At 40.4% G+C, this 19,377-nt stretch overlaps 1 protein-coding gene across 1 annotated transcript in view; it reads right to left on the bottom strand.

Annotated features, from left to right (window-relative positions):
- LOC111861801 (paramyosin, long form) overlaps nucleotides 1-15,512 on the bottom strand; it is a 60,150-nt gene extending 44,638 nt beyond the window's left edge. Inside the window, exons 1-2 of the mRNA XM_023846661.2 lie at nucleotides 15,255-15,512; nucleotides 13,315-13,371 (exon numbers count right to left, since the gene is read on the bottom strand). Coding sequence (XP_023702429.1) covers nucleotides 13,315-13,371; nucleotides 15,255-15,371 — 174 coding nt within the window. The 5' untranslated portion in view covers nucleotides 15,372-15,512. The remainder of the gene's footprint in view (nucleotides 1-13,314; nucleotides 13,372-15,254) is intronic.
- Between the last annotated feature and the right edge of the window lie 3,865 nt (nucleotides 15,513-19,377).

The raw sequence follows: 19,377 nt of genomic DNA, 5'->3' as shown, positions 1-19,377 counted from the left end.
TCCCGTGAGGTAGGAATTACGTTCCTAAATGTCATTAAGAAAAAATTCGTGACGCAAATGTTACGAAATCTTATTGCTCTGGCCAAGTCCGTCCAGCAGGAATGTCTCGATGCGCCGGTGACTGCTAGCAAGATAGTGACTAAACGTCATCGTTTCAAAAAGAGTCTTACGTTTTACACACGCCCACTTCCTTCCGGCTGAAGCGGTTGGCATCCCGGCTGCTAGCATGTGACGTCACGAAATTCTCTTTTCCTCTGCAAGACTTTCGGCATTCGGAGGTGCCGTGAGGTGGACGTTTAATAAGATCGATCTTACTCGTAGTCTTAGGCCGCCCATACACGTACGAGTCCGGCTCGGCGAGGAGCCGGGCTCGGATTTTACCACACACGTATGAGCGTCGCGACCCACACACGGACGAATTTGGCCCATTGGAACCCGAGCCGAGTCGGACTCGCGAGCCAGATTCGTACGTGTCCCTTACGGAATAAATTTATGTTACATGTATCAGAAAACAGATCTTCCAGCAGTATACTGACTGAATAGACCTGTGTTTATGTCAGACCTATTCTCCAAGTGCATGCTTAATATGAATTAAGTTATTCTTAATTTTTATGGAAAAATTCAATTTTCTATAATTAATTTTGTTACGACTTGCAGTGATGAGTATTGAACTAATGTCTGTGGACGGTTCTGAGACACACTGCGAGAAAGCCAATTGTTTGTTCTCCGTCTTTATCCTCAGTATGATTAGACCTGAAGCCTAACTTTCATTTAGTCGCTATGCATAAAATCTATTTTTGGCCACTACTTTTTTTGATTATCGCAAAGTGTGTAGTGAGAATGGAATGCTGTCCTGAGGGCACACATATCTTGGCACTGGATTATTTATTTGTTCTCTTTGTTCAACATCGTAAATTAGTGCTATATAAAGTAGTCAGTATAATATAATAGTATATACAGGGTGAGCACAAATAATCTTAACAAATTCTGAAATTTATTCTGAAGCATTCGGGCAATATATACCACCCCAAAATTTGGAAATTAAAACTAAAACTAAAACTGTCAAAGTTTATTTTACCACCTAAAGGTCTTCAGTATGTGCATTATTCGCAACTCTGTAAACATAAAGTTGGTATTCCAGTTCCATCCATGTATTTTGAAGGAAAGGGAACTTTCCGTTTACACAAACAACCTGTCGTCGTTAACCTCGATTACATGCTTGGTTTTATTAAACCACGGTACACACTTCGGTGTTTGCAGATATGTCGCCATTTCCTTGACTACAGCGCCTCTGGCCGAAAATCTTTACAACTTGATGAGCAAGCTTTTATTTAAAACTTCGGCAGTTATAATTTAATGTCTGGGAGTTCGGGTGTATTATCTTGCCTGATTGTTTCACAACATATTTCTGAAACTCTAAAGATCATTTGTGCTTATCCTGTATTTCGGCCACTGTTTCCTATACTAACTGTAGCACAGACATCACAAGTACAGCCCTTGGAAAGGAACTATGTCACACCAATAGGCTACTCGGGACGAGCAGTCTTAAGGAGTGAGCAATGTGACATATTTGCTCAAAGTAAGAACTGCGGAGCCAGAGATACAGCAGTTGTTAGCGAACGGCTCTGAAACGACATTAGTTTCTAGGCAACGGCCGCGAAACAGACAACGGAAAAAGATCCATTGCTAGGCAGCAGATTCTTAATAAGCAACAATTGAACGGCAACAATTGAACAAGAAACAGAGGAACGGTGTCTCCTATGTGGTCTGTACCGAGATGTTATAACGAGGGCGATTTGTCGCAACCAGTCAGTTGCAAGTGTGCTCAGTTGGAAGGGAGTCGCCATTCAGAGGGAACTTGAGCACGGAAGCAGAGGAATATGCACTGTTGGACCCGTTACCAGGCAGCTACAAGTGAAGGCCCTACAGTCTCGAAAACAGTCAGTTACAAGAGTGTTCAGTTGAAAGTCCGGACTTTATGTGTGATATTTGGAATGTGTAACTCAGTGAAACTGTTATAGTTACTTGTAGTTACGATTCGTAAGTGGTCAATAAATCCAATCCAAACCCCCGCTTATAGTCACTCATACACGTGAACATATATTACAAGTTGAAATAATACGCAACTTAGATTTCATGTCTGGCAAATTTAACATACTAGAAATCTGTTCTGGTGGGCATTTTGCACAAAATTTAATTACTAAAGTGAATACTATAATTTGATGTTGCTCTCATAAATATATATATATTTATTAAACCATTCGAATGAATGTAAACTTCATTAATTCTTCCGAGAACTTCTTATTAACCACCGATTTCATTGCAACGGCGATGTATGATGAGAATATTGGGATTAAGCCGTGTAGTCGAGGAAGCAACTTTTTTTTTTCCTTGGCACTACAGCCCCAGTGGACCTAGGCCTACCTCCATGAACTTCTCCGTTCACTTCGGTAGGACTCCATGGGCGGGTGATCAGCTCGTCGCAAGGCCTCTACCTGTACACAAACACAGAAAAACGCACACACACAAACTAAACATCCATGCCCTGAGTGGGATTCGAACCCACGATCCCGGTTTCCAAACGAGCGAACACAGTACATGCCTTAGACCACTCGGCTACCGTGACCGGCGGAAGCAACTTTTAGTAGCGTGAAATATAAAATGAAAGTAGTTGCTGGGATGTGCTCGCTGATCAGAGCCTCAGTATGAAGAGCGGAACAGCAGCGGAAATCATTTCATATTTGCCACGCGCGTGCTAGTTTCCTTCGTGTTCTCTACGCATGCGTTCATCCAGTCCAGAATATTCTAAATCTGCCCTTTAACTCAGAAACTGGAATGAACATTTCTTCGCTTCATGCCTACACCATTTCTCCTTTCTCTGTTTCTCTGAAAATAACCTTGCCAGCTGGATAATCACAGCTCGCGACTTTGCTTACTTGTCTCGATCAGTGAAACACGCCAGATGTTAGCTTTGTGTATTTAATCCAGTAAAACTGCAGCAGGAATTCAGATAAGCGTTTAAATACATATGAAGCCTCGTGGAAAATAACTGCACTAAAATTCTCATAGGCGATAAGCCGCGTTATACATTGACCCAGATTATGGAGACAGATATTGTCTCCGAAACGTCCGTTTTGTGCTAAAGACTAAGGTGCCTTACCTCCTGAGAGAATTTCAGTGCAGATTATCACGTTTTTGTTAAATATTCGCAGAAATTAAAATCGAGCAGGGATCTCTCCGGCAGTGAAGTTAATGCTGTTTCACTTCATGGAGAGAGAGAGAGAGAGAGGATGTTCTGGATAGAAAAGGAACGGAACATTACGATTGAGTCATCGGGTCAGAACCCACATGATAAGCAAATAGATGAATAGCAACTAATACCACACAGACTAAAATCATGCAGAGAAGCGTCAAGTATATGGATGTGGAGAGAAAAAAGGCTGTCCGTAACTGTTATGAAACATTGTCACGTAATGTGAATAAAGATGAGGTTTGGATACGTAATCGGACTTATTGAACTCTTAAATAACTCGTAACCTCGTATAACTACAGTCTCACCGATTTACACACTCCAAAGATCACTGTAACTACAGCACACATAAAGTCTCCTCACTCTTCACCAGCCGTTGCCTGGTAGCGGCTTCAACAGCAGACGTCCCCTTTCTCTGAGTTTCCGACCTGTCCCCGGCTTCAGTTACCAGCTTCTCACTTCTCACAAGTGAGAAGTTCAACCAACTCAAAAGTCAAATCTATGTCACGACCAACGTTCGGCCGATCAGTCTGTCTTGGTGTCAACAATTCTTCGTTGCCGCGGAAACGGCTTTGCCGAGTTGTTACCTAATAACGATGGGGGGATACACAGACTCACAGACTCTCATCTGGTAAGACAAGGGCCTCATAGAAAGTGACGCGTCCGACAATTCTATTGTTACATGTATTCCTTGTCTGGGGAAAGTGTTTACCGAACTATTGCTTAGCACCAAACGGGGGGTTAAACTTAACGGACCCGTTGTCTTGCGACGATAGGATAGATACACATACAGACACACAGACTGATGAGAGGGATTTGTGAAGCACGTCACTAAGAGGGGCTCAGGTTCCATTATGTACATACCAGGTTTCATAAAGATTAGTTCAAGCATTCAAAAGTTGATAGGAGGTATGCACAGATACATTGACACGATGGAGATCGCATAAGCCTACTTTAGAAAAGTAGGTAAGAAATGTGGTTGGCACTCCTGCGCCGTTTTCATGACCAGGTATACTGTTTGAGGGCTTTTGCGGTTTTCCTCAGACATTCCGGGTTTGTAACCTAAGTAATATCAAGATCGTCTTCTTGTATCCTCTCTCCAACTGTTTATTCACCAGCCACCCTATCATTCGACTGTATGGCAAAATGTATCTCCTAACTACTTCCTGTGTGTCTGCCTGTTTACCTGTCTCTCATTCTTTGCACACGTAACAACTGGAGAACCACAGAACAGGTTGTCTTGAGGTGTGGCAGTGGGGAACTTTTGCTACATTTCCAATTTCTGTTAAAGCCGGACTGCAATAACGGACGCTTTACAAAAATATTTAAATGGGATTGTGCCCACATCTCGAGAGTAACTTACTAAATATCTGTTGCAACGAAAAATATTTTGAACAAATTTGTAGTGAAAATAAATCCCACATTATTTTTGGCCAGTACGGTTTTCCCCTAAGTCTTACTGTTTGAGTTGCAAATGCAGATGAGCTAACGTTTCCTAACCTGTGAGGTTTGTGTTTCTCACGACGATGGCTATGAGGATTACGGTCAATAGGTACGGCCGTTTCGGAGGAACCTGTACCACCATCTCCAGAGTAGAAGGTGTAGGCAGCAGCTTCCTCCGAAATGGCCGTACCTGCCTACGCCACTACGAGTATCACGACCCAGGAAATTGCCTAACTTAATTTGCCTATGCATATCGATTAATATTACTGAGAGATTAGTCTGAAACAAGAGTGAAATTCAAGCTCACATGAAATGTGTATAACGTGTTAATCGAAACACCTGGAGGGAAGAGAACAATCTGGAGTCCCAGGAGTAGGTGGAACAATAACATTATATGGGTCTTAACGAAAACCATTTGTAAAATTGTCGGTTTGATTCAATTACGTCCTCCTTGGAGTTGGTTTTCGTTAATTCTTTGAGTTTTTTTTAATCTCAACTGTCGTTATGTCTATATATATATTATTCTTTATTTTAGAGTTACCATCAGTGGTTGGGGTGACCGCCTCTATAGTCTAGTGGTCAGAGATCCTGGCTACAGAGCCAGAGGTCCCGGGTTCGATTCCCGATATTACCAGATTTTCAGAGAAGTAGTGGGTCTGGAACGGGGTCAACTCAGCCTGGTGAGGATAATTGAGGAGCTATTTCAAGGAAATAGCGGCTCCGGTCTAGAAAGAACTAAATTAACAGCCGTGGGGATTCGTTGCGCTGACCACTCGACACCCTCTGTCCGCTAAAGTTGGCACTAACTTCGCCGACAAGCGGCGGTTGCTCGGTCGGTATAGTTCGCTTGCGGACTAAAACAACGGAGTTCTTTTTTGTCACTGTTCTGGGGCAGCATATTGTATATACTCTAAAGGCCTGCGGCATGTTCAAGATTGCTGATAACAATATCGAAAATATATATCAGTAAATAGCAATAACCCAAATACACGAGAAGAGAAAATCTGAAATAAGATTACATTAAACATGAATGAGACACTGAACAGTGTCCAAAATAATTACAGTGCAATAATTAGACAATAAAACAGACATTTAAATAATCAGTTTGATTTGTAATATCAGCATTTCCTTTCTTTATTTTCTGTTACAGGAATAAGTTTAAAAGTTATTAAAAGCAGAAAGTTTGTTGGTATCTTCAGAGAAAGCCAGAAGTCACACAATATATTTGCAGAATGAATTAAAAAGTAAGACCCAAATACAAATAAGCAGCGAGTCATAACACATATACGGGCCATTATGCTAAGATCCCTAAACTGGGCCATTTGTCTTGAGGAACTGTAATATTTTGGTCGTCGGTCGTCTATTTTAACCTGGAATTCTGCAGGCGATTATTTTGGGACGTCATGTAGGACAGACCAGCAGCGTTATCAAAACATCTCCTGGCTGTCGCTACTTCTGGTCGTGATTCGAAGGTAATTTTACGCACCACATTAGAAGAATGGAAATTGTGATTAACACTGAAGTGAATTTTGTAGTTCTTAACTAAGTAATAAGTAATAACATTGCCTTAGCGTCTGAAATTGCTTTGCTACTCTGGCCCCACCCACCTAGAAAAGTCTGCTTCAGTATATTTCTGACTCTACTTTTGTTTCTTTGTTTATAATATTTGTCCTTTATTCATATTTTCGTCTTTACTTTCATTATTTTCGTCTTTCCTTTCATTATTTTCCTTTCTCTTTTTCATTCATTGCTTCTTTCCTTTCGCCCTCTCTTTCTTTCATTTCCTCTGTTTCTTTCCTCGCTTCGCACCATTACGATTTTCGAACCTCATAGAAAGAAACACATTCCATACAAAACTTTTAGGTGTGATTCACTAGTTATTATTAAACCAAGCGGCAGACGGTCGCTTTCCTGTTATTGGACACAAGATAAATGCTTTGAAAATAATGTTTTTACTTGAACGATTTACTGAAACACAATTTCTTCTGCATCCCATAACTCTCTTTTCGATCCCAGTATTAGAGTTTAGGAATACTCTAATTTCATATTTGAACCGTCAAAATTTATATCAGAATATTTATTAATATGTTATAATAAAAATCATTCAGTTTGTTTGAATGTTTCTTAAATAAAAACGTATAAACAGACATATATACAAGACTCCCAACATTCATTACGCTCTTATATTCGTCTATTAAGAAATTAGCCTAAGAACTAGACATCGGGTTTGTATTTATAATCAGGCCTATACTAATTATACCACATTCAGATCAGTATTCAGTGTTTCTCCTGAGATCCTCCAGACGCAGTCCTGAATAGAGGCTACACGTCAGATTGGCCATGACCACTTCCTTTCGCATCCTCTCACTTCATCATTCTCAAACATTCATAGATATTGAATTCAGTGGTCTTTCTAGGATGCATTCAGCATAATCTCCGAAGCTTTGTTATAGGTGACCGCGATATTATGCTGGAAACACCGCTGTCTCTCCTGAACGGCTAGTGTTCAGGTACAAATTATCAATGAAGGAATTCTGCTGCCAATACGACCGAAGATACAAATAATACTTAAATAAGTACAGGTTAGTGTGGCAACCATTTCTTCTGAAGAAAATTATACATAGATTCATGTCCCCGATCATGTTATATATGAAACATTGAGCTACATCAGAACTGTGATATGTAAATATTGAGCCGCGATATATCGAATTTACGGTCGGAAGTGTGGAAAGCATTTGTACACGAGATGAACGTGAAATAATTTGTAAGATTTCAGGCTTTCACGGCGGTGACTATGAAGAAAGCAATCTTCTGGGATTTGGCACCATGTATATATGGTGTTAACCGACGTTTCGGAGGAACGTATCGCCTTCATCTTCAGGGTAGAAGATGGAGGTGATACGTTCCTCCGAAACGTCGGTTAACACCATATAAACACGATGCCAAATCCCAGAAGACTGCTTTCTTCGTGAAATAATTTGATCGCTTTTACCGGTTCTCACGGCCTCTTCGCTTGCGGATTTCTTATATTTTTCCTTCTACCTTGAAGATGGAGGCGATACGTTCCTCCGAAACGTCGGTTAACACCACATATACACGGTGACAAATCCCAGAAGACTGCTTTCTTCGTGAAATAATTTGATTGGTGTAAAGCGTTTTTACACGCCCGTATTATTATTTCGTCTATAGAAACTTCCTGAAATGTAAGGAATCTAAAAGTATCGTTCCTAACTCATGAATCACATACTGATATAATATATTTTACTTTTTAAAAATGTATCAACTATTTTAACAGGATCACGTGCGCAACTGATGAACTGGGGCTCCAGCCACTTCATCGTCATTGGTAAATTGGCATGGAAAAAGGTAGCAGATTGACAATGCAAAGATCAAGATTTATGTGCGCGATAATATCGTTATGATGGGAATCCCCTCTGAGTTTCAGCAACCGGAACGAAATTATAAGTTCTTACGGTTATTTTATGACTTGTTTAGAAGCATTTCTGACAATTACTTGAAAATTGATTTTTGCAAGTTTTGTCTTATGTTTTCTAATAATGTTTTGAATTATCTGTCACTTTTCAGCTATACACGCAAAATTATTTTACTGGCAAGAATTTTTTATTCCTTAAAGAAAGTACTACAAATGTACTTCAAAACGTATAACACCTATCTTCCTTCAGCTCATAATTAATAATCAGGACTACTTCGCATCACTGCCATATCGACTATTGAACTATAGACATTCAGTTCTGTAGAAGACAGGGTAGAACTAGTAGCGCTTGCAGCATTTGCGTTATCTCACTCAAACATTGATCACATATTACGTAAAAACCTTTAATTGTTTTAACTGGTCAGTAGTATGCACGTCTCAGCAGTGTTGTCGAAACGTAAGTCATTAATTACAAAAAAAAAAAAGTATAATACTTCAACAAGTTACTAAGGAGCACATTACTCCTTACTAATAGCATTACTGTGAAGGCAAAATGAAGTCAGCGATTGATACATGACACGTGAAGATGTCAGTTCCTTAAAGAAGCGATCCGTACTGTGTAACGTATAAAATGAGAAAGGATCATTCGTATGAAGAGATTTAAGATTTTCACGGAGTGAAGATAAATCTCTTAGTCTTATGGGCCATGACACCCTTTGGTCTAACAGGTATTTACTAGCGTTTGGGGCGAACATAACGTCCCCTTTAGCTCCGTAGATGAAGGCGGTGTTTTCTGCTGGAAAGTTTGTAGGTATCTGCTAGACAACACGCTGCAGTGACCCAGAAAATAGCGGTATGAATTACAAACAGATGTTTGCTTTAATTCTTAGTACATCTTCAGATCTGCGAAATTTCTGAAATCTGAAAATCATCAATGAAACAGACAGTCTCATTTTGAATCATTTTGACAGTTTTTCCTACTTTACTGCCGTATAGACGTATTCGCGAAGCCCGACGTCTCTGTGTTTAACTACTTAAGCACTATGCCATGAAGACGTATGGGGCAATGGGTGCATAGATCCATTTATTCTTGACTTCGGCACTAGTTGGAGGTCAGTGGTCAGCTTCATGCCCCAGCCTCTTAACCCCCGGGGAAAGAGCCCACGGTATCCATTAGATATGAGGCTGGGTGGACCCCTTAGCCAGTCTGAATGATTTTGATGTGAGAAATTTCTTAAATATTATGAATAACGGTGTGTATCGTACAAGAGAGAATACTGTGTACACCACCAGCAGCGTGTTCTATCAAAACTGTAAGGAGTCCTCACCACTGCTGTGAAACTACGTACGAGTGGGGCAGATGTGTAGATTGTGAAACCCATCCCTTAAGAAAGTCGTTCACGTGTTCTTAAGTTCCAAGCATATGACAATAAGCAGACACTCCCTCGTCCTCAGCATCTGGGAACACTTCCAACTGATGACCAAATTATAAACGGGGTTTAAGCTGGATCGTCCCCAGGAATGTGACGCGAACCGGCTCTAATATAGACATGAGGTAACGTTCCAGCCAAACTCTACCTGTTGGAAACAATTCGAATTACATAACGTGATTCAAAACGTGTCACTCGATCCAGCAGATTCTTTGACTTGAGAATCTTTCTTTTTCACAATAAGTTCGAAATCTTTAATGCATAAGATAATATTATACAGACTGTCTTCGCTCGCTTGGAAACCAGGATCGTGGGTTCGAATCCCACGATTTCTAATTTGTGTGTGTGTGCGCGCTTTTCTGTGTTTGTGTACAGGTAGAGGCCATCTTTGAGCCGATTGTCTAGATAAAGTGGGACCCTCAACGTCTCACAACCCTATAGGCCTCCATGGCCTGTTACAGGGATAGCTTTACATTTTTATTGGATGATTTTCTCTTGGGAAACAAGCAGACGAAATAATTCCTTTCTGATAACAAAGCTAGATCTTACTTATACTTAAATCAAAGTATAACAAACAAAATCTGTATATAAAAATGTAAAGCTATCCCTGTACCAGGCCGTGAAGGCCCATAGGGTTGTGAGACGTTAAGGGTCCCACACTATCTAGACAATGGATTCAAAGATGGCGGTAAGGTTGTCAGCCTTACGCGCCGGCCGCGCTTCACTCCTCAGGAAGATTATTTGATTAATTCTTGGTACTAATTTCTGTCAGAGGCTGAGTAAACCCCAGGTCCTAGTGCGGCTGGAAGTATTAGGTCAATTGAAAAATATCCAATGACCTCATCGGGACTTGAACCTGCGACCTTCCGGCTTGTAGGATAGTACCTTAACCACTACGCTACCGCGTACCCCAATCCGTATATAATCGATGGTTTTGTACATTTAATGTGCTCATATTCACTGTTTCATCGTGAACATAAACGTGTCTCGTTCTGGGTACCGCGTGGATGCCTGCCAAAGCAGCGGCCCAGTTGGACGGCGTTACGTAAATTAATATCATGTGAGTAATATTAAGCCGGGTTCCGTGCAAACGTGTTCATTGCTAGCAACCTCATTTCTGGCAATGTTGCCCACCTCAGTTCTTTTTATTCTGTTTCTGAGAAGCCTGCACCGTCACAGAGTTTGTCCTCAGTCACTCCACATAAATCTGAAGGTTGAATTTGGCTGCTTTCTTCTAACTCATTCCGAATTCAGATTCTGAAATTGCCACATGTTGAGTAGTCGGTACAATCTATAGATTGTCATTAAGTATACTCAAACGGTTTCAATCATATTTTTCCGGAGTTCCGTAAAATCTGTCGCCTTTACAAGCATCAGCTTCTTGAATTGTATTTTTTTCATACACATTTCCAGGTTATCGCTGAAAATTTGTTTGTAAGTTGTTTCCTACACACGCGCGCTTACTCTTTCCCGGATTCTAGAATATAATCAACTCGCGCTTCTATTTCAAGTTGAATCTCATTTGATACCGGATAGTGGACTGTTGCCAACTTCAATGCTTAGTTTTCAAAAGCAGGTTCCAGGGCTCCAGAAATGGACTCGACAAACAGCGGAGATCGCTTTCTAGCGTAATATTTACCTAAGTGGATTTCTGTATGAAGCTGCTAGTGGATTTCATCTATATTTTTGGGATCTAGCCTTTGATTAGGAGACTCTTATATGTGTATCAGAAAAAGTCCATCTCCAAGAAGATTCTAAATAAAGAAGTATATTTTTGTGCTTATAGGACTTTAGGATTAAAGAAGTTCCATTTTTCAGTACTTTCAGATATTATATTGTTACTCATCGAGAAATATTCCTGAAACTTGTAAAGCAATCGATGACGGGTTCGAGAGTGCTGTTGTTGGAACATGTATTGATACTAGTAACTGAGTAGGTAAATGTAAATTTGGCATGGAGTTCTATTTTTCTTGTTTAACTACTTGTGTAATAATGACCTATATTTAGCAGATAACCAAGGACCATGACATACCCACAGTGCGTCAATGTCTTTAGAAGACACTGACGAATCACGTTCCAACAGTGGAACTCTAATATGTTTAACCGAACTCAAGCAGAATACTGTCTGTCTAGTATCATTGTCCATCTATTGAGTGTTCTTCAAGTTGTAAAGTTTCGGAAACTGAAGAATGCCGTTTTCTGGGATGTGGCGCCGTGTATATATTGTGTAAACCGACGTTTCGAAGGAACTTATCGCCTCCACCTGCTCACGCTGGTTCCTCGCTCGAGGATTTTTCTTCTACCCTGAAAATGGAGGCGATACGTTCCTCCGAAACGTCGGTTTATACAATATCTACACGGCGTCCACATTCAAGGAGACCAAATTACTGATATACACCGTCGTGAAAACCTCAAATCTTTCGGAAACTGGTTCTGTTTCCGTCATCACATCTGAGGGGCGAAAGGTTTCTACTCCGTGGAGCCGGTGAGAGGGAGGTAGTCTCAGTTTACGAAATGTTCTGGTTAAAAATAAAAAAACTAATGACTTGGACAATGTTCAAAATAATAATCCCAGTTACGGTTACATGCCTTCATGAAAAGCCGTTATAGTTAAGAGCACTGTTTGTTGTGTTCTTGTATCCACATGTGACCACATTACAATTACAATAGATATAGAGCATAGAACTGAGTGTGTACGCGTATAGTGNCCGTGAAAACCTCAAATCTTTCGGAAACTGGTTCTGTTTCCGTCATCACATCTGAGGGGCGAAAGGTTTCTACTCCGTGGAGCCGGTGAGAGGGAGGTAGTCTCAGTTTACGAAATGTTCTGGTTAAAAATAAAAAAACTAATGACTTGGACAATGTTCAAAATAATAATCCCAGTTACGGTTACATGCCTTCATGAAAAGCCGTTATAGTTAAGAGCACTGTTTGTTGTGTTCTTGTATCCACATGTGACCACATTACAATTACAATAGATATAGACCATACACCTGTGTGTGTACGCGTATAGTATGAACAATTATATATTTCGTGAAAATAGCAACGCGTTCTGCAATTAGCGCAGCATGAATTTGAAGAGCGTTACCCATCGTGAATCGCAGATATTCACCCAGTGACCTTAAGTGACGTCATATTAATTAATAAGTTATCATTATGTAATTGCAAATTCATATCTTGTCATTAGAATACAGAAGAAGATTTTAATGTAACCGAAGCTAACAAGTTCTTCAAAAATAGGGAAATTTTAAACGATTTAAAACGGCAGTAAAGAATCAGAATTGCAGAGTTAAGAGCACATTGAATTCGAGAATGTTTGTTACCACTCAACTGAAAATCTCTTTACTTCCCGTCTCCTGTCTAAAAGCCTGGGGATCCATGTGTACAAAGCTATAATTTTAGCAGGTGTTTTCATGGGTCTGGAAAGTGGTTTCACACTCCGAAGGATGCACGTATCGGGTGCCTAGGATAGGCAAGATGAGGAACTTTGCTACTCTTCTGCAGATATTATTAAGGCTATATCATTGAGAAAAATGAAATTGGTGGGGCGTGTGACATGGTGAGAGAGACGAGGTAATGAATCATCGGTTTCCATAAATGGCGGAGAATTTCTTGGCTACTAGAGCGACTATCAGCTTCGTGGGATGCGGTGGGGTGGATTCAGTGACTATCCATAAATATTCATTAGAATAATTGCGAAAACTTTAAAATGAATCTGTCGTTCACAGTGGCGCTGTACATTGTTCTTCAGCACTTACCCTCTGGCGCAATTCCCTCTCCGACTCCAGATCTTCCTGCAGGAGGCGGATCTTGTCCTAGAAACAAAGGAGTACTTCTATGAAACTTGTGCTAACAGAGTAAGTGAGTCTGATTGTTAACAGATGGAAGGGCATTTCCGGAGGCAGAATTCGACATGCATTTAAAGAAATGAAAGTAGAAAGAAAGGAAAACGGGAAGAAAAGGAACGACGAAAAAATGGAAAAAGGAAAGAAAGAGAGGCCCAGATACCATTTAGAAATTAAGCACGAGGAACCAAAAGAAACGCAAACGAAAGGCAAAGCAGGCAACTCGTGCCAAGCAGAAAGTAATCAAAATTGAGTACGTGCAACCACGAGAAGCGGTTATGAAAAATACACTTCCATATATCTATCTATCTATCTATCTCTCTATCTATGGCTCTACAGTCCTTGGTGAAACTTTGACCGTTTTTCAGTTTCTTGATCTTTTACACGGTCGGTAGGACTCCTTGAGCGGGGGATCAGTCCGTCGCAAGGCCTCTACCTGCTCACACAGGACAGCACAAACTCTGAATAAATAGACATTGACATCCATGCCTCAAGTGGGATTCGAACCCACGATCCCAATATTTGAATGGGCAAAAACCGTGCGGACGCCATGACCGATTCATACACTCATGTTGAGTAAATTAATATTTTAAAAATTAAAAAGTTCTCATTAAAACATGATTAAGAGAAAGAGTTTTGGTACCAAAGACTTCGTTCACATGAGCAATATTAGCAGCTGAAGCGCATCTAGAGGAAGGACAATTTTTAGTTGACAGTCAGACATTCAACAAAGAAAAGTCAATAATAATAGGCCTTAGAGAAACATTAACTGCAATTGTACCAGCTAGAATAACGTAATTATACTTCCAAGAAAAGTACAGCAATTCATTGCCACATGCAAGGACATACGACCGTAAGAAGCATTACGAGACGAAACACTTTAACAGTGATATGGGCACTAGCGAACTGGTTTTGGATCCACATAGTCCTGTCCCCAGCAGATGTAGATGAATTGGTGCTAAAATTACTGATTGCTTTTCGTGTGAGCACAAATTAAAAACAGCGGACACTTAAAACCAAATATCTCAGGATGTAAATTAATGGAAAACTGCCGATATTTGAAATCGGCGACTGGCGGGAGATTGCTGTACACCAAAGTAGTGCTAGACTTCTTCGATTAAGACACAATTATCGCTCCATGTCATAATTGTTGGCGATGAATTAGTCAGAACTGGAACAAATTTACCATCTTGTTTCCTGAAACGGAAGATGCCTTCAGGGTAATCTTCCCTCAACCAACAAATATTATTTACCACTGGGATATATGTAATAATCTTGTATGCTTTAACATATCACTTTCGTTGTCAAAACTAGTAATTTATTTTATAAAAATATGTTAAAAGAAAGCAGTTCTAATATTTACAGTACGTGATTTGAAATAACGTCATTGTAATATTCAGGATTAGCGGTATATTCTTCATATTGTGTATGTGATAAATCCTTAGTTCTTTGAAGAATCCCGTTGTGGTTATCTTCCTATTCAACACAAAAGCTCTTTTCGTATAATATTTCTGCACTTGGCCTATAGATTTTCACAATCTGAACATTGGGAAACTTATCATTCTGGATGGGATTTACTTGGTTTGAATAAGTGTAATGTCTGCAAGACATTGGTCTACAATTGCAGCTTTGGAGGCATAAATTCAATGCCTTGACTTTTTCGTGCTATTTAAGACATGTGACAGTTTGTTACGGACGTTATATGACCAGTAATGACATTTGTAATGGACATTTTCCATGAAATATTGGTTAGTTTATGTAGATCATATAATCCGCACTGGTTATTTGTATTCTCTGCAAGCCTCATCCATTGGCTGTCAGTTACTTGGAATGCACACGTGTTAGTGACCTACCTCCAGTCGGGAGAGGGCGCTCAGATCGGCGGTGTATTCGATGCTGACATCAGCGTTAGCGCCCCCTGAGGAGCGGTACGTGTACGATTTGGTGGTCTTCTGCAACGCGGATGACATGCTGCTGGTTTTCAACTGTGCAGTTAATCCTAGTACCGCTCACTGACGAACTTGTTGGCCGGCCAACCTGCACCCTCAGCACGTTTCGTCGTTCGTGTGATAACACCGACGTCCACGCGTAGACCGAGGGAATATTGGGAAAAACGACGGACGTGGGAAGGCGGTCTTCCTGCAGATGACGCCTGCGCCCTGCGTCGAGACAATACCGGGCAAGCGCAGAACCTGTACAATATGTTCAGTCAAAGTTGATCATGATTGGGGCCGGAACAGGCGGTCTACGTTGAATGAAATGGTTAGTAGCAGCACATGGGTTTGTAATTGGGTTATTCTCGTCAAGACAAGAGGGGAGAGTTTGTTGGAATTCTTCCTGACGGTGTTTATCTCAAGTTACTCGGGGGTGGGGGGATCCAGAAGGAGAGGTTTCAGGATGGCCCATCCTTTTATAGACACGTGAGGGGCATTGCGGCAGGTGGTGAGGGGAGGAGTAGCCCGAACAGTGAGTCAGGTGGGGGGTGGTGAAACAGCGGTACATAACTTTCAGGCTTATCCATGCGCCCAACTATTGTTTCATATGTGATTCCGAAGTAAGGGGGTACAAAAGACTCACGTAACTCAGTTTCAGCGGCGATGTCTTGATCGAGTAGTGTTCTCAACACCGAGCCTCTTGATGGGGTCACATCGGGTGTCTCTCTGCCCTCTCACCACAGTAACAACGACAATCTACCAGTCTCTTAGTGAACTTCGGGATCTTGCGAATTTTAACGAGCCTATAAATTTACAACATGCGGGTAGTGTATTCTGGAATTATGCCCAAGGAACTCGCCTTCAAGTTATATATGGTTCCATGTGTACCCAGAAATCATCAATAAAAAACATTTTTTCGTCTTAAAACTTTAGTCACCTTTACTACTGGGGGAAACTCTCCCAATTATTTCTGGATTCCTAGCAGGTTTGTGACGTGGAAACGATATGGAAGGACTCTGTTCGGAACTCGATCGGGTTAGCTGCTGCACCACCACTGAGATCTTCCATGGTTTTTTGTCAGTTACTCCAAACAAGTCACGATCGCTTTTTTTAAATCCTTACTTACTCATATTTGATCTACATTTATTACAGCATTGTTAAATAACAAAATAATTTATCAGATAATTCTATTTGTAGAACTGTACTTAATTATAGCACACTCGCAGTCACGAACTATACGTAAATTATTATTATTATTTGAATTGAATTATTATTACTGTAGCGTGTTTTGTGTGTCACGCTACAAATAAATTCACGCCGTCATTTACGTAAACGGAGGCATTACCTTGATGTACCTCTTTATTTCGGGTTTGTCGTGGCCTTAAATCCCACATTTCCCTTTTGGAAAATATTAGTTTTCATGTTTCTACTCGCAATGTCAGGGACTTCTGAAAGTTCGGTGTTTGTCCCTTTAATAATCACTGTCTTTCTGCTCGATGCGACTATGCTACCAGGGTGGTGGGTAAAGATTTCGACATATTTGCATTCGAAGCGGTTGCTGTTAATGATATTTTTAATATTCTACCTAAAACTTTTAACAATATTTAAGGCTCTACATTCTATAGTTCCTAGTTACTATGTTCTTTGTGTATTTCTCTTCATCTCTGGTTTTGTTTTTCACTTCCTCTATATTAATGTGTTTTCTTTCTCCAGTGCTTGCCTCTAATTTCTCTCTCAGCTGCTGTCCAGCACTTCACTGGATCAACTTAATTATTTTCATAGCGTAGTCCGTATAGCAACTGGCTACGGGTCGGACGGCCAAAGGGTCGGAGTTCGAGTTCCGGTAGGGTCAAGAATTTTCTCTTCTCCACGTCGTCCTGACCGGCTCTGAGGTTCACCCAATCTCCTATCCAATTGGTAAAAGTAAAAGTAAAGCTATCCCTGAAACAGGTCATGAAGGCCCATAGGGTTGTGAGACGTCGAGGCTCCCACATTATCTAGACAATCGGCTCAAAGATGGCGGTAAGGTTTATCCGATGGGTACCGGGGAGTATTTCCCCGGGGATAAAACGGCCGGGGAGCTAGTACCGAGGTCAAGAAAATGTGGATCTATACATCCACTCCCTCATAAGCCTTCATGGCGTAGTGCTTAATTAGTTAAGCGCAGGGACAACTTTACCTTTATTTTTACATTACACGTTATAATTAACGTATATTGCATCCTTGCAACTGCATAGCCTATATTTTTGCTTTCTCGCCTCTAAATAATGATCTGATATTATTATTATTATTACTCCTATCATCACCTACTAAATTATAACTTTAATTTTGTTATTATTATTACTTTATTATTATCTTCATTACTGAGGGGTTAAAAATTGCCTTGCTTTGTACTCTGTGTGTGTGTGTTTCTTTCTCTCACTCGTGTTCACTCTGTAATTGGTCTTTGGGTTGCTGAGTTAGCAAGCAAGTAAATATCATCATCATCAGACCTGTGTTACTCTAGTACAAAGCTATGCAGCCTGCAGCTAAGGAGACGCAGTTCCGATAAAGCTGCTAAGTATAAGACGTTGCGCATATGGAGAGTAGCTGCCAACACACTTTCATCATTTGAATTTCGGTTCAACGAGCTGCAAAGAATTTAGATATCTGCGAAGAAGAACAAATATGCAGTGACTTCGCATAAACTCGGGACTGAAAAATGTTACTCTGCTGACTGCTGTTAGTATGAAAGCAGAGCATAGCTTGCTGACTGCTTCATATTGATTTCCTGCTTAGCTTACTCCTCAACCCTGAATATGGAAGCAATCTGTTGCTCTGAAACATCGATTGACTTTTGCTAGACTGCAGGCATTAAATCCCACAAGACAGAAATCTTTAATTCTGCACTGGTTTTTACTTTTTAATCTTGAGACCAAATCTGTTTTTTCCAGAGTGGAAAATTTCCATTTAATACAGGTTGTATTATGTTATAAAGTACTTTGTGCTTCGAAGTTCAGTTTATCTCGTTATTTTTGTACTATCATTTTTTTAGGTACTTTAACGTTGATCTCATATTTACCACACGTTTTAAAATTACAGTCGCCATTTTGAGTAGCAGTAAGTGAAAATTTCGAACATCGTTTCTAGATAAGTACTTCTGAAAATTTTCAATTTTTCTTTTATTTTAAAATAATATTACAATCTACTCAATATACATAAATAGAGTAATTAGTAAAAGGGATGGGTGTATGTAATATTGAACCAGGTATCATCCTCCGATGATTCTCTGGTGCTTATCTGATGAGATCCTCTGGCCACATTCTATGTAGTCTTCTTTCTATTGCTGGTTGGTTGGNGATGATTCTCTGGTGCTTATCTAATGAGAACCTCTGGCCGCATTCTGTTTAGTCTTCTTTCTATTGCTGGTTGGTTGAAGACGTTTCTTATTAGTTGGTTGTTGTTTTGAGTGGTCCGGTTTTTGTGTTTTCCGCGTATGCTCTGATGACTTCTGTTACATATGGTATGCTTAGATCATTGTGTAAGGTAGCGTTTGATACGTACCAGGGAGCATTAACTAGTTTTCTTGGCGTTTTGGATTGGAACGTTTGGAGAATTGTTGTGTTGAAAGGTTTGCTGCATCCCCATAACTCTATCCCGTAGGTCCAGACTGGTTTTATTATCGTCTTGTATAAGATTATTTTGTTTTCAAGAGATAGCTGTGATTTTTTGTCGATTAGCCAATTCACATTTCTGGCTTTGAGCTCTAGTTGTCTTCTCTTAGCTTTTATATGCGTTCTCCACGTTAGTTTCTCGTCAAGGTGGAGTCCTAAATACTTAGCTTCTTGCTTGATGGGTATGAGGGTGCTGTTGATACTAACTTGCGGGCAGACAGCTCTTCTTGTTGTAAATGTTATTTGGGAGGATTTTGCAGGATTTACTTTGATTTTCCTTTGTTCCATCCGGTTTTGGAGTGAGTTGAGATGTTGCTGCAGTTTTTGGGAGGCTGTATTTGGATCTTGGTCTGATGACATTATTGCTGTGTCATCGGCGAATGTTGCCA

This window comes from Cryptotermes secundus, unplaced genomic scaffold (genome assembly GCF_002891405.2).
Source record: "Cryptotermes secundus unplaced genomic scaffold, Csec_1.0 scaffold598, whole genome shotgun sequence".
NCBI classification, from domain to species: domain Eukaryota; kingdom Metazoa; phylum Arthropoda; class Insecta; order Blattodea; family Kalotermitidae; genus Cryptotermes; species Cryptotermes secundus.
Note: the sequence above shows the minus strand (reverse complement) of the source record. Positions and strands in the feature narration are given on the sequence as shown.